This window comes from Macrobrachium nipponense, chromosome 26, assembly GCF_015104395.2.
Source record: "Macrobrachium nipponense isolate FS-2020 chromosome 26, ASM1510439v2, whole genome shotgun sequence".
NCBI classification, from domain to species: domain Eukaryota; kingdom Metazoa; phylum Arthropoda; class Malacostraca; order Decapoda; family Palaemonidae; genus Macrobrachium; species Macrobrachium nipponense.
The window spans coordinates 12,822,684-12,839,885 of record NC_087215.1 but is presented as its reverse complement, the minus strand read 5'-3'; the positions used below and the strand labels follow the sequence as shown (position 1 = coordinate 12,839,885).

The 17,202-nt window shown below is 33.0% G+C and overlaps 1 protein-coding gene across 1 annotated transcript in view; it reads left to right on the top strand.

Moving 5' to 3' along the window:
- Window positions 1-431: 431 nt before the first annotated feature.
- The window catches only part of LOC135199575 (uncharacterized), a 33,885-nt gene continuing 17,114 nt past the window's right edge, over window positions 432-17,202 (top strand). Inside the window, exon 1 of the mRNA XM_064227732.1 lies at window positions 432-486. Within this exon, the coding sequence (XP_064083802.1) occupies window positions 432-486 (55 nt within the window). The remainder of the gene's footprint in view (window positions 487-17,202) is intronic.

Below are 17,202 nucleotides of genomic sequence, written 5' to 3'. Positions count from 1 at the left end.
CCTTACGACGCTCCTGATTGGCGTTGGTAAGCAATCACAGGACTGGAAACTCTCACTCTCTCGAGAAGAGTTTACATATGCAGGATGTATGTTCTACCTCTCCTGGGGGGATGCGTCTTTCAAAAGTTATCCCTCAGGAGAGGTGGAATGTACATCCTGCCTATGTGAACTCTCTCGAGAGACTGAGTTTTCCACTTTCCCGGCCAGCCCTGTGGATTGGCTTATCAACAGCCAATCAGGAGCGTCATAAGGGACTGGCCTAGACATCAGATGCACGGGTGATGTGAATTTACTATAGTAAAAAAAATAATGAAGCTTAGTGGTCAGTTCCTCCAGATCTTTGGAATGCTTAGCTTTTGGATGTCATTTCGTTTTGGGCTCCAGTATCCACTGAGTCAGTTTCCACTGAAATCCTTCGAAAACTCCCAAGGATGAAGGATGAGGACATCCTCCTGTCTCGTGTTGAGCTTCGAAGTCGAGCTGGAGGTACAATAAGCAAATTGAGTTCCTGAATACATTTTTAAAAAATTTGCGAAGTAGTTTTTATAAAACAAGATACTCCTCATGAGGAAAAAGAATGTGGCATATCTTACTTAAGAAATGCATTCAAGTCGTAAACAACGAGACACACTGACTGAAAGCATTATACAATTTTCTCAGTCTTCTTGCAGCTGCGAACTCGGCTCTCTTCTCTCTCTCTCTCTTATCGTCTCTCTCTCACACACAAAATATCCTCATTATTAAAACCTCTCTCTCTCTCTCTCTCTCTCTCTCTCTCTCTCTCTCTCTCTTTACAATATAACCTCATTTTGGAAACCTCTCTCTCTCTCTCTCTCTCTCTCTCTCTCTCTCTCTCTCTCATCTCTCTCTCTCTCTCTCTCAGCCGGCGATGAGGCGTTAACCTGTTATACCCAGTGTTGCCTCACTTTGATCTGAGTGGGAGTTTTCTCCTCACTTCCGGTCGGCGCTTCTTTGAGGCGCCTGTTTTGACGTTGTTTCTCCTCTTCGCCTTCTTTCTTTCCCAGTTGATTTTTCCGGGCTGTTTTGATCTCCTCTCAATAAAGGTGTTGGATGTGAAAAGGAACTTTCGTATTGTTCGTATTCATGACATCGGCATTATTCGTAAAAAGTCAGACACAATGTAAAGTGAATGTGTTCAGTGAATGATTCGGAAATATTCAAAATTAAACTCTTTTCTGTTCTGTTTTTTTGCTCTATCTATCTATCTATCTATCTATCTATCTATCTATCTATCTATCTATCTATCTATTTATCTATCTATCTATATATATGTATATAAAAATGTGTGTATGTCTATATGCGTAGTATTGTGTTCACTGGGTGTTTAAATAAACAAATTAACATCATGTCGATGTTGGCGTCACTAACTGCATAGTCCTTATTTTGCTCTGAATGTAAAGTAGATGTAAACATTTTTCCCAGATTTTACCAGCATCGACTTTCAATAATAACTCCGGTGTTTTCTTAGCGTTTTTTCTCCTTCACGTGTCCATGGGTGGCCTTTGTTGTGGGTCCAAATTCCACTTTAGAATTAAGGGAAGAACAACATATGCGTCTTTGTGCTCTCTTGCACAAAATAAAGCCTCCAACAATGGAGCAGCAACTTTTCTCCTCCAAGTTAATATAAACAACACAATTTTTTGTCTCTAAGACTATTAAACTTTTGTTGTGATTAGCGAGTAATCTCTCTCTCTCTCTCTCTCTCCTCCTCTCTCTCTCTCTCTCTCTCTCTCTCTCTCTCTCTCGTGTAAAATGCAAAACAAATTGCGCTTGAAGTTTTTTTGGAAATGACGTGATAAACCGTTTGAAATGTTTGATTGATAAAATTGATTTAAAGTTTTGTTTGACTGCTTTTGAGCGATGACAACTTTTCCCGTTATGGAGTTTGAGTGTATATATGTGTATTTATATATATATATATATATATATATATATATATATATACATATATATACATAATTTCATATATATATAATATATATATATATATATCATATATATATATATATATATATATATGGGGATACAATCCACAATGAAGTAAATTCCTCTTGTACTTTAAAATATATATTACTTGTATAGGATTTAACTACAAGAGGAATTTACTTCATTGTGGATTGTATCCCCATTTACTTAGAGGTACGACATAGTACCCTGGCTTCTGCATATATATATATATATATTATATATATATATATATAATATATATATATAATGTACTTATCCCTACAACAGGAAAATGTTAATACCACAGGAAAATAATAGGCAGAAACCCAAACGCTTTCGTCTTTACTAAGACATTTTCATAGAACGAAAGAAATGCAGTTAGAAAGAAAGTTATCAGGTAAACAAAAAGATCAAGAATACCATTTTGACGATTAACCATCTGGTATTCTTGATTTTTTTGTTTACATGATAACTTTCTATCCAACTGTAATTCATTCGTTCCTTGACAATGTCTTTTCTGTGGTACTCTTATTATATATATATATATAATATATATATATATATATATATATATATATATATATATATATATATATATATATAATGTATGTATATATATATATATATATGTATATATATATATATATATATATATATATATATATATATATATATGTGCTAAAAAATTATTGCTTTGTAAAAATAGATTATCACAATCCATCGCTGCTTCAATAGGTCATTGAGAGAGAGAGAGAGAGAAAGAGAAAGAGACAGAGAGAGACAGAGAGACAGACTAAACCAGTGAATGTCTTGAGAATATTAATGTGCTGATGTTCCATAGCCGTAATACCACATCAGAAGCCCCCACATACCGACCTTCTGGCCCCTAAATCACATGAAGAGATGTCCAGAAAATTACGAATATAATTCGTAACTTTCCACTTTTGTTTGTATTAACCGCATATTTTGACTCAAAGGGAGTAAGTAGTTGTTTGATAGTTTTAAGAATGGTATTGAATTAGCGTTGTTTTCATTTTTAACCCTCTTCCATTGGTTCCCTTATTAACTTGTTATAACTATACAAGCCGATATGGTTATGTACTGAAAGACAGAAGCAGAGATATCACTCCGTCCGCAGTATGGCAGCAACTCCTCCTCCATTCCTGTAAGCCTTCTGTGAAATTACTAATTTTCGTGTTCAAGTGTTTTTCGCAGATGCGTTTCCTCGTCGATAATTATACAGTGAGGAATATAAACAATATGTGGATGTTGTAAAACCCTCACTGGACCACTGGATAGCTTCTTCAATTGGTTTTGCCACGACCATGTGCCACGTCGAGACGTATTCAGTTCTGAAGTCCTCGTCCTCGAGTTATGACCAAGGGCTTACTTTGATGTATTCAGCATCGTTGTGTGTGATTGAGCCCAAGTGGAGTCTTCGCTTGATGTGTCGCATAATTGGCTCCTTTATCTGCAACTTGCTCTTGTGGCGAACGTCGTCGTCACTTCCACTTATATGCCTCTCTGGACAATAACAGGTATGGGGTTCAACTGAAGGAAGCGGGTTTTAGTTCGATTCCTTGTTATTGTCAGTACTTTCATTTATATTTAAGTAAAGGTCTTGCTAAATCCTTAATTATTAAATAACTATTCTTGGTCTTTTGAGTCAATCTTTATTCATATAAAATTTCCAGGTTATTTGCGTCAAGGTTGCATTATTATGAAGTTTATGGCTTTGGTTAATTTTATTTTGTGCGAAGCCCTGTAAAAAATTTATGCAGCTTAATTTTGAGTAATTCTGGGGAAATTTTAAATTTTTGACTTACTGTTTACCATGTCAAAAATAATATGATATTGTTCATATTTTTAGGACAGAGTGGTTACGAACTAAACATATTCACTGAATAGGACTTTCTCGCTTCTGTCTACGTTTTGGATGAGGTCCTTTCGTCGACAGGAATTCCATTTAACTATAAAGCGGTCTAAACATACGAATGTACTATTTGGCTTGCCACCTTCAGCGTGTTTGTTGTCAATTGTAAGGTGTTAATAATTATATTAATCTGTGTGTTAAGGCTGTTTAAATTACTTTCCTAAGTATTGTTTAAGTGAATAAGTATACAAAAGTTTAGTTCAAGAGACCTCATGAAATATGCCCTCCAATTACTGTCTAGTGAATGCCGACAAAATTCTATAGGCCTATTTAAAGGACGATGTTTGTTGTATGAGGCATCTAAGAAATTTTGGAATTATTATGCGGTGTTTATGGACGTTGAAACACCCATCATCATCATCATCATCATCATCATCATCACTGCTCTCTCTCTCTCTCTCTCTCTCTCTCTCTCTCTCTCTCTCTCTCTCTCTCTTCTGTCAAGTGTGTAAATGCATATTTAATAGAGCGACTATATATTTGAACGTGTAGCAGAAGCTCAACATTCTCTCTCTCTCTCTCTCTCTCTCTCTCTCTCTCTCTCTCAGGAGATGATTACTCCTGGGGCGTTGGAGACCGGATGCCGCTGTTGCTGTTTGGAGGTGAAAATCTTTTCTTCTGAATTGTCTGTTTTATTTCGTTTCTTGTAGATTTCTCGATGTGTTGTGTTGGTTTTTATATTTGTTATGTCAGTGTTAAGTGTACCATTTAATTTTCTTTAGCGGCAATAACTATTTTTCCTGGCTTTAGGAATGTTTTAAAGTGTTCTGGAACATCCACTACAAACACCCAATCACGGAAACAAAAACAAAAAAGGTTTTTTCGCTCTCAGTATATTTATGCGTTTTACGTAATCTCTTTTAACTTGTCATTGCTCTTTTATGATTTGCAGTTAACTTAGTTTTTATGTTCCTTTTTTACTTTGTGTTGTGTATTTTAAAGTGTTGTAATGTTTTTAGATATACTCAATCAGTATAGTTCTTACTGTTTCTCGTTTTTGTATCTTTTTATAGATAAGTGACCCTGATGATGGGAAGAGTAATGCATTCCCGAAAGCTCGGCTGTGCCCTTGTTTTATTTTAAGGAAAATAATGTCTGGTACATTACCACGTCTTCTGGCTATCCTGTTCCTACTTATATATGTATATATTATATATATATATAATATATATATATATATATATATATATATATATATATATATATTTACACACACACACACACACAACACACACACACACACACACACATATATATATATATATATATATATATATATATATATATATATATATATATATATATATATATATAAAGGTATAAGCCACGCAGGAAAAAATAAATAACGGAGTTTTTGCATGATATTTCGACTCGACGTCCTTTACTCAGTAGACAAACTTGTCTGCTGAGTATAGGACGTCGAGTTGAAAGATCTTGCAGAACTCCGTTGTTTATTTTTCCATAGTGGCTTATATCTTTATTTATGGATTTATCACCTTTCCAACTTTCGTGATTCAGTTATACACACACACACACACACACACACACACACACACACACACACACACATATATATATATATATATATATATATATATATATATATATAAATACGGGAGCATCGCCCCCGCGTTACTTATGTTTGGTATGCGTTTAGCCTTAGCGGAAAGCGAATTGGTAACACTCAGTCCCTCCCCTCTCTCTCTCTCTCTCTCTCTCTCTCTCTCTCCTCCATCTCTTCCTCCTCTCATCTCTCATTTCTCAACCTCCACTCCATTATCTAAGACCACCAAATCAGAGTTGGAGCTACAAAAATATACGTTTATTCAAAGTAAAGTACTAAATGGATAACTCAGGTTCTTACAGGATAATTAATAGAATGATATTTCATAGTTCAATTAACTTAGACAACCCCCCAGTATTTTAATAGTCTTAATCAGTAATTAGTCACACACCAATTATCTCTTCTCCAAAACACAGACCCCTCACTAGGACACTTAGTCCTTTCCACTAGGACACTCAGTCCCCTCCACTAGATCCGCCTATTTAAAAGACAGGAGAACACACTAGTGAGGACACACAATTGTAAAGCCAAAGTCAAAAGATTAAATGAAATAGAACATCTTTACAAAATGTCAAAAATAGTCAACTAAGCCACATCTTTGGCTAAAGCACAATAACTCACCCATTGCAGCTGGAATTTCACACACTTAAACAAAAGCACATTATAGAGCCATCCAGGCTCTTTCTCCCCAAGGCAGCTGTCTCCTCCGTTCTGCCTAAAACCTGCCGTTATGCACGGACATAGCTTGTACACATACACACGAACTCACGCCCTTCGTTCACACCCAGAAACTGCTTTCAACTAGTTTCAAAGTCACCTTGGTCAAGCCCTCATGGCACTGATATGCTTAAGTAAGGAACTTTAACATCATACCACCCAAAAAAGAGTCATCAGCATTCTTAGGTTGTTGCCCGAACTCTGTCTCCATGGGAAGTTAAATATGATGAGTTCGGTGCACTCCCCCTTACTACAGATTAGCTCGGCAACCCTCCTGGCTAGCCCCAGCCTAGCCACAGGCCACATAAAATAGCTCAATATATAAAAAAACACATTGGCCGGCTCATTAAACACAAATTATAGTAATAACTGCACGTCTCTGGCAGCACAACGTAATGTCTATCATGCTTCATCTCCAATAACAATTGGGTGTAGAAACTTTTTCTGCATCTTGGACTCTTGAATATCCCTCTTTGTCTGCAACTGCAACTCGTGAAAAATATGCTGTAGGAAGGCGAAACGTCTCCCTGCTGAAGACATCTAATGGCTTCTGTAGACCCAAAAGCGCTGTAGAACTCTGTAGACTCGTAGAAACTCTCTTAAGTACCCTGGGCAAACGACAGCAACATCTCTGCAATGGCTGGTGGCCATCTAGCTAGCGTCGGGGAACGACGATTCTGGTGTGTTTAAGTATGTCAGTCAAGTCATCGGTCTATCAAAAAAGAAAATTAACCCCATACATCCTTGGGTCAAATAATGACTTCAAAAATTCCCATAAAAAACTAACTGAACGTCTCCCAATTAACTCCACTGAACTAATTTCTAACTTCAACTCGTGAAGGAACTCTATATGATCACTAAATCATAAGTTATTATCACAACTCCGCAAAAACAAAAACAAATATTAAGTTCTCTAACTTGATTCTCCAATAAAAAAAACTTCACCAAATTCACACACCAGCACACACAATCCAGAATTCACAGTAACTCCACAGACTTCTGCACTCACATTTCAAGCTCACAAATTCTCACAAGTAAAAAAAAAAAAAAAAGAAAAAAAAAGTAATGAGCCCAAGAAAAAAAAAAAATGAGCCCAGCCCCAAATCTATCAAAAATGTTCTCTCAAGCTCTGATATTTTAACAAAAATTCTCCAATGTCTGACAGCAACAACTCCTCATTGCTCATATAATTAATCTCAAAACGCCCATTTATGTAAATCACAACCCCGATAAATTACATCTCCTGTCCAAAAACAAATGCTATTTAAAGCTCAATTCCCGATTACATCTCTCGTAGGAAAAGCAAAAAAAAAAAATAAAAAAAAGATAATGACAAGTGAACTTCCCCATCACAAAGCACATAATATATGCATGATATACATAACCCCGCATTTTACCCATAAATGCCATATGTATAGTTACGGAATTTTTGCCATCACAACTTTCCAAGCTATCTGACACGGCCAGAAAGGAATCCCTTACATGTGCATTTTCATGAAATGGTATGGTCAACATTTCCAGATATTGCAAAAACTCTGAGCAATCACCACTAGAGGAAAAGAGTCAGCACACCGGACTCATCACAGTGTTTTCAGCAAAAATCCACCTGCGGACACATCAGGTGCTCGAACTGCAGCATAAAAATGTCTAGTCAGACTTACAACTTCAGAAAATGTCTAGTCAGACTTACAACTTCAGAAACCCATGATCACTGAAATCACGTAAGCACATTTCACAAAATTGTCTCCAGGATATGGCTAAGGTGTTCAAAATTTGTCTCAAAGACATAACTCTCGCATGATACTGCCCAAGTATATGAAAAAATTATCACCTATCTGGGATAAAAAAAAAACTATGATAAACTTATAATTCAGCAATTATATGCCTCCAAAAATAACTCACTGGTGAATATAAAAAATCCAACATCTCCATAGGACCACAATGCAGTAATGCCACTCGCCTCCAATTAGTCACAAAACCAAAAAGAACCACAGAACTCTTCTCTTGGTTCGAAAAAACTCCAGGAATTCAACTAAAAAAAATCATAACCACAAAAAAAGGTCACCCCCAAAGATTAATGCCATCCACATATATATTATATATATATATATATATATATATATATATATATATATATATATATATATATATATATATAAATCACCATATTAATAATAAAACCACTCCAGTGATAAAAATATTACCTCCATTTAATTAATAACCACACCACCATATTCCCTCTTATTTCACCAATAACCACGTGTTAATAAAACCACCACTCCAGCAAAAAAAAAAAAAAAATATTCACCTCTGTTTCGGCAAACAAAAAATACTTACCTCTATTTCACCAATAACTCCATGTGGAATAAAACAAGTCTCCAAAAAATATTAACCCCAAGCAGGATAATAAAAAAATGTAGCTCCATCTCCAAAAAAATGCACTCAAAGCATCCAGCTGACACAATAAAAAAATATTGCCCCATGTCTCCTCAAAAAGGTGTCTCCATTTGCAACAAAGATGGCTGCAAAATAATTGAACTAAACATAGCTCTTACCACCATAGGCCTAGACTGTGGAATATTTCCAAAAAATAAAAAATATCAAAAGGCCAAAAATATATCTTCAATATATTATATCTCCAATTCTCCAGGAAAATAACTCAATGTTATAGTCAAAGACTATAAACACTCTGTTTAGTATAACTACTGAAAAAGGGCAAAAACTCGGCAAATAAAATTGCCTAGGAAATTCTAAAAAAAATCACCAATGTGCCACAACTCATTATAACAAAAACTCCAAATTCAAAGTGTCTAAGCAAAGACTTCTCCATATGCACTACTACGGCATAGGCCACTAGAAACTTAGCCAAGTTTCCTATCTCTGGCAAAATTGTCACAAATGCAACAAAAGTATTGTGCAAGAAACCCACAACTTCTGGAACACGAATATCCAGAAAAAAAAAAAATGTAGTGCCATTGTGTATGCATTCAAAAGAAAATGCAAAAATTCTCCCATAAATCTCTCTGCAGCATCAAACAGCTGAAATCATAAACACTTTTCCGCACAATGACTCCAAGTCACAAACTGATATATTAAAAAAAAAATTCCCACAAACTAAAGAGAAAAATAAATTCAAATTCACCCATGATAGAAAACTTGTTAGCATGATAGAAAACTTGTCAGCGATGGCTAACTTCCAAAAGAGGAAAAAGAAAATCAACGTTACTGTTAACTATCCCCGTGACTCACGTAGGTGTCAAGTAACTTTTCTGCTGAAAAATCAAAAAAAAGAAAAAAAAATAAAAAAGTGTTTGTTGTTAGTTCCTCCCAAATAAAAAAAAATAAAAAACAAAAAACAATACCACCCTTGATAGCATTACAACACCCATGTTAGTATATAAAAAAAATCACCAGTATTAGTATAAAAAACATCACCAATGTTAATGCTTGCCCATTCACCAAAAACTCAGCACAAAATTCACCAGAAGTTCAGCAAAATTCAGCACAATTCACCAAAAATTCAGCCAGATTCATCACTGACACATTCTCCAAAGTCATAGAAACTCTGTAAATAATTAACCACAAAACTTCTCCCATAATTCATTGTAATAATTCTCCATAATATAATTATCTGTAATAATTATAAAATAATCTCCCATGAAATATCTCAAATAATGATAATTCTACTTAAATAACCCCCTGTAAAATATCTCAAGTAATAATAATAATAATTCACCATAGCAATAATTCTCCTGCAAATATATCAAGTAAGGGCATTAATATTGCCATTCCCCAGTATTTATCAATATTGCCACACCCAAAATCAACACCATTTCCCAAGTATACACCACCATTGCCACACCAAAAATCAACACCACTCACTACTAGGCATATACAACCCCATTACCACTCCCGGGTTTCATCATCAATCATCACCAGTCAGCACCACCGGGCATCACCATTCACCACCACTCAGGCAATCACCATCACTCAGTACCATTTTAGAGTATGCTTAGGTAAAGAACTTTAACATCATACCACCCAAAAAAGAGTCATCAGCATTCTTAGGTTGTTGCCCGAACTCTGTCTCCATGGGAAGTTAAATATGATGAGTCTGTGCATTCCCCTTACTACATATATATGCATATATATTTACTTACACACACACACAAAACACACACACACACACACACACACACACATATATATATATATTAGGATATATATATATAATATATTATCTATAGATATATATATAATATATATAGAAATTATTAATATATATATATAGAAATATCTATAATATTTATAGATATCTATATCTATAATATATATATATATTTATTATATTATTATATATCGATGAAGATAGATATATTATATATATATATATATAATTATATATATAGATATATATGATAATAAGTCCTATATCTATTCTATATATATATATATATTATATATTAGATATATATATATATCTATATAGATATATATATCTATAGATATCGATATCAGTATATAGATATATATTAATATAATATTATATATATTATATATATATATATCATATATCTATTATATATTAAGATATATCGATTATCGATATTAGATATAGATATATATATATATCTATATGGAATATATAATATATATTATATATATATGTTAGAATCTATAGTATCTATATATATATATATCGCATATTATATATATCATATATATATATATCGTCTCTCTAATCTATTCTTATAGTAATAGATCTATAATATATCATAGATCTCTATCTCTTATACTATATATCGATATATATATCGATATGTATCTATCATCTATACATAATCTACTCTCGCTATATATCTCTCTATACTAATATCTCTCTATCTCTCTCTACTATCTTAAGATATATCTATATATCTATATATCTCTCTCTATAATCTCGTCAGATATATCTAGATTATATCTATATATCTATAGAGATATACTCTAGATATTTTATATATAATATAAAAGATAGTCACACGCTATAATCAACCGAGACTAGATCGATCTCTCTATTTCTCTACTTATATATATATAATCCTATTATATACTCTCTATTATCTATTATAGATTATACATATATATCTTTTACCCTATTATATTCTGTATATCTCATATCTTATCTCTCTAGCTAATCTACACTATATATATAATCTTATAATTCTATTATATAGATTACTACTCTATATCTATATATATATATATAAGCTCTCGATACTATATCTATCTATCTATCTATCCTATCCTATATAGCTATATATATAATATATATATATATATATATATATCTATATATATATATCATATCATATATATATATATATATCATATATATCTCATAATATATATCTGTATATATATATATATATATATATATATATATATATATACATTCTATCATTATATATATATATAGATATATATCTATATATATATATATATATATATATAGGCGTACTATATAATCATATATAGCTATATATATATATATATCTATTTTTATCTATATATATATATATATATATATATAGATATATATATATATATATATATATATATCTATATATAATATAGATATATATATATTTATATCATATAATATATATATATATATATATATATATAAATATAGGATATATATATATCTATATCTATAGATATATATATATATATATATATATATGTATATATATATCTGATATATATATCATATTATATAATATTTATATTAATATATATATATTAATATTATATATATATATATACATCTATATATATAGATATACACTCACAATCTTTTTAGAATGCTACATTGTTTCTTTCTTCTATCGTTTTCTCTTAATATTATTTCATCTTTTTCCTCTCGTGTATTTTTCTTCCTGTTATTTATGTTTTTTTTTTAAACACTGCCACATTTTCAAAAGATTTGTTTTTTCTTTCGTCTCTTTGAAGTTCAGTTTCTTTAGCTCCTTTCCCTTTTGGTGTCTTTCTGGTCGGTGTTTATTGTCTCCTTTCTTTTCTCATTCCGTTTTGTCAACTGTATTTGTTTTTATTTTCTTAATTCATCCTTTTATTTGACTATTTTCATTTATTTTTTCAATTCACCCTGTTTCGTTATTGTATTTTTTTTTGTTTTTTTTTTTTTCAAATCATCCTTTTATCATTTCTTTTTTTAATTTTTGTTTTGCTTCTGGTCGTTATTATTCAGTATTTATACATTTCCCTTTTCATTCTTCATATTTATCCAACGCCTTATAAGTGACGTAAGCTCGCCATTTAGGATACATGCTGTGCGCATGCGCAGAATGACTTGTACAACAAATATCGATTCTTTATATCGAGTATCAGGAATTTCCGTTGGTAACTATATTTATCCAACGTATTACGGTGTACAATTCATGCGCATGCGCAGAATGTCTCGTACAACAATTATTGAATCGATATTGAATACGAAGTATTGCGTAATCGAGCCTCATAGAACCCCTGCTGTGCGCGGGCGCATGCGCGCTGGCTGATTTGAGTTACAAATAAGGTCCCGAGAAAGATTGGAAATGAAAGTCTATAGGTTCCGTAGATGATAATAACAAGTCTTTTGATCTGTTCTCTACTCTTCCTCCTCTCCTCTGCATTTAGAATTTCCCTCTTGAATGAGGGAGAGGAGTTTCTCTCTCTCTCTCTCTCTCTCTCTCTCTCTCTCTTCTCTCTCTCTCTCTCTCTCTCGTACAAAGATTACCTAAAGAATTTCAACGCGTATGTACATTAAATGGCGACATTATTAGTGTTAACAATTCATCATACTCTGTGTGCGAATTTCTCTTTTTTGCTAATGAAATTCAACCATTGAAAACGAACGTCAAGGTCTTACAAAGGTTCGGGAGAAAGGTGAATGGGTTACCGGAAGTTCATGTTTGATTTGTAACAACCTCCGGCAAATTACATTTGAATATCTCATGTTTATATCTTAGCCAAATATTCACCCACCGAGTTACCCTATGAAAAAGTAATCTTTAAAAACTCTGACCTAGATTTCCATCTATGGATAGAACTTGTCAAAATGTAGTACATCAATTTCAATCAGAAGAGTTAAATTAACTCTTCAAAGGCCTTGGAATTTTTCCCTTTCATCGCCTTCGCTCCATACTAATTCACATCAGGTATTTGCTTCAAAGTCTGGAGAAATATTTGCTTTTGGGGAAGAAGTCGCACCAGTTGGCAGTGATTAAAAGGAAGACAAAAAAATAAAAAATAAATAAAAATAAAATCCACAAGTTGTTTTCTTTGAATCTCTCTATTGCGATTTCAGCATCATTCATTTATGGGAAGGAAACCGCGTGGTTTTAATTAAAAGTTCGCCTGAAATGTAATGAAATTGCTCCTCTCTCTCTCTCTCTCTCTCTCTCTCTCTCTCTCTCTCTCTCTCTCTCTCTCTCTCTCAACACCCACACACTCATTATTTCTGTAATTAGGCTTTTCCGTTGTTCTTCGCTCGTTTTTTAAATTCCTCTTTTCTGTCTGATCCTTTTCATAAGTTCGAAAATCTTCGCTGTGTTTCGTGTTTGATATTTATTTATTTTTGCTTGATTAATCCATAACCTCCCTTCCAAATTGGCCATTTTGATTTCTTTCTTAGACACTTTCGTAAGAAAGAAATATTTTTGCCATGGATTTGTTCTCTAGTTCTTTGTTTGTTGAATTGCAGTTTTTCATATAGATTTTGGTAAATAATTTTGCTTTTATTTCATTATCTCAGCCGGAAAGCTTTGTCACTTTCGATTGAAATTAATTGTTAACAGTCAGTGTAGTTTCAAATAAATTATACCTGAATATAACCTAAAGGGTTTTCGATTCTGTCATTGATACAAGTCGTGACCTTATCTTGTTTGGAACCTGTTAATATTTCCAGATTTATATTGTCTTTCTTATTTACTCTTGGCGTTGCAAATTGTGATGGACGTTTACAAAAATAAAGTCATAAGTAGGAGTAGGCTTCTGTTAAGAGCCTTTTTATTTTGATATAGTAGATTTTATTATTCATTGTGACAATTTCAGTGCTTTCATTAATATCATCCATAACATGTCTCAAATTCAGCATTAATTAACATTATCCATAACATGTCTCAGATTCAGCTTTCATTAATATCATCGTGGCCCATGAATGAAGTGGCAGTTTATTTTGATCTCAGACTAAAGCAAGAAGCTCTTGATGGCTATTAATTAAAAGGCTTCTCCGTAGTGAGGAAGGAGCCTTTAGGTATTAATACCCTCGTTGCGTCAACCGTCTCGTTTGTTGGATATTTTCTAAGAAACACTTTTCATTTTCGTGTCTAAGAAGATTGCCAGAACTCTCTCTCTCTCTCTCTCTCTCTCTCTCTCTCTCTCTCTCTCTCTTTATATATATATATATATATATATATATATAATATATATATATATATATATATATATATATATATATATATATATTAACACTGTATACTGTATATAATATATGTACATACTGTACTGGTCACTTTTTACCTCATACGACCACTTCTGAATCTGAGACGTTACATATAATATTAATGAAATTAATGCTTAATGTGAGACATATTACAGAGATGAATCGGATCTGCTTCTGAGAGACTTAGTACAACTGACTAACACTCCCTTACCTGGCACAGGGGACACGACCTTGCATTCAGATCTGACGAAGGTTTTGCTTTCGCCACTCTCTCTCTCTCTCTCTCTCTCTCTCTCTCTCTCTCTCTCTCTCTCTCTCTCTCTCTTACAATCTCATTTGTTCAAGAAAATTAAAATTCCTTGAGAAAAATATGTAGAAATGACGATTACTTTTCACCTGTATCTAAATTTAACATAAAAATTCTGTATATGGGAAAAACAATCAAATACAGATGACTACCGATCGTAGCGTTCCCCTTGTGTCATGATTTTTTGCAAGATGAAGAAAATTTCATTTTTGTGGTGCTCAGCTCTGAAAAAGTGCAAGCACTAAAATTGTCAAAATATAGAATATAATGTAATGGTAGGTATTTAGTATTTACTATGCATATATATATATATATATATATATATATATATATATATATATATATATATATATATATATATATATAAACCAGCTGGGATTTTGATAAAATGAGTAATATAATTTGGTCTCAATATAGGACTGTGGTTCAAGGATATTATTGTAACGAACATCTTCTCTCTCTCTCTCTCTCTCTCTCTCTCTCTCTCTCTCCTCTCTCTCTCTCTCTCTCCGTTGCATATTTCCAATTTGCCACATGATCCGAAGTCGGTCTTAATTGTGGCAGAACGATCGAGAACCGTGAGCTTTTGGGAAGACATCTTGTGTTCCTTTCTTCTTCCAAGATTCCAAGATTCCAGCTCAAGAAAAGAATCTGCCGCTGGTTTCTTGGACGGTTTGAGTCCACCGCCTTATGCCAGCAAAAGGGCCTTCCTCGAATTAAATAGTACTGCCTCCACCAGCTCTCGATTTGGGATCGCGTTGACAACTACAAAATTCAATAGATATAAGAAGATTTATAAATTCTAACAATTAAATATATAAGGCTCCTCTCTTACGCTGGTTGTTAGAAGTGATGTTAAGTCTTAGTTAGCTGAATGTGTCTCCAATTCAGCTTCTTTATTTGATTTAATATATATATATGTATAATATATATATATATATATATATATATATATATATATATAGTATATATATAATATATTAATATATATATATATATATATATATATATATATATATATATATAGAAAGAGAGAGAGAGAGGGAGAGATGAGAGAGAGAGAGAGAGAGAGAGAGAGAGAGGTTGTCATAGATTTTTTTTGTAGTCTTCCTTTCTTCATATCTCTCACTTCTCTTTGCTTTAAGAATTATCCTTCGTGTATCAGTTTCCCCTCATTGCCAATTCTCTCTCTCTCTCTCTCTCTCTCTCTCTCTCTCCTCCCAGTACCCTTTATGCCCATATACCTTTATTTAACATTTTATCAGGATTTTACCTTTGGTACTCTCTCCTCCTTACTTCAGTTTTCTTTTATGTCCTATAGTCGTTATTTTTTGTTCGATTTAAAAAAGGTTTGGAAGAAAGGTGAATGGGTTGCCAGAAGGTCACGTTGGGTTTGTAACAACCTCCGGAAAATGACATTTGAATATCTCATGTTTATATCTTGGCCAAGTAATTAGCAACCGAGTTACCCTATGAAAAGATAACCTTATGAAACCTCTGACCTAGATTTCCATCTATAGTGAGCTTGTCAAAATGTAGTACATCAATTTCAAATAATTAGATCAGTGAAATTAACTCTGTAAAGGCTTCGGAATGTTCCCCTTGCCTCTTTGGCGCTCCTTCTTCTCCGTTCCATATTAATTCACATCAGGTATTTGCTTCCAAGTCCTGAGTAAACTGTTTGCTTTTGGGGAGAAGTTGTGCCAATTGGCGGTGATTAAAAGGAAGAGAAAAAATAAAGTAAAATCCAAAAGTTTGTTTTCCTTGAATCTCTCTATTTGCGATTTCAGCTTCATTCATTTATGGGAATGAAACCACGTGGTCTTAATTAAAAGTTCGCCTGAAATGTAGTGAAATTGCTCTCTCTCTCTCTCTCTGTCTCTCTACTCTCTCTCTCCTCTCTCTCTCTCTCTCTCAAGACCCACGCTCTCATTATTTCTGTAATTGGCTTTTTCGTTGTTCTTCGCTCGTTTTTTAAATTTCTCTTTTCTGCTGACCCTTTTCATAGTTCTCCAAAATCTTCGCTTTGTTTCATGTTTTGAAATTTATTGATTTTTACTGGATGAATCCATAACCCCCCCTCCCCCCTTGGCCGTTTTGATTTCTTTCATAAAAGATGTCGTAAGAAAGAAATATTTTGCAGTGGATTTGTTTTTCTAGTTCTTCGTTTGTTTAATAGCAGTTTTTCATTCAGATTTTTGGTAAGTAATTCTGCTTTTATTTCATTATCT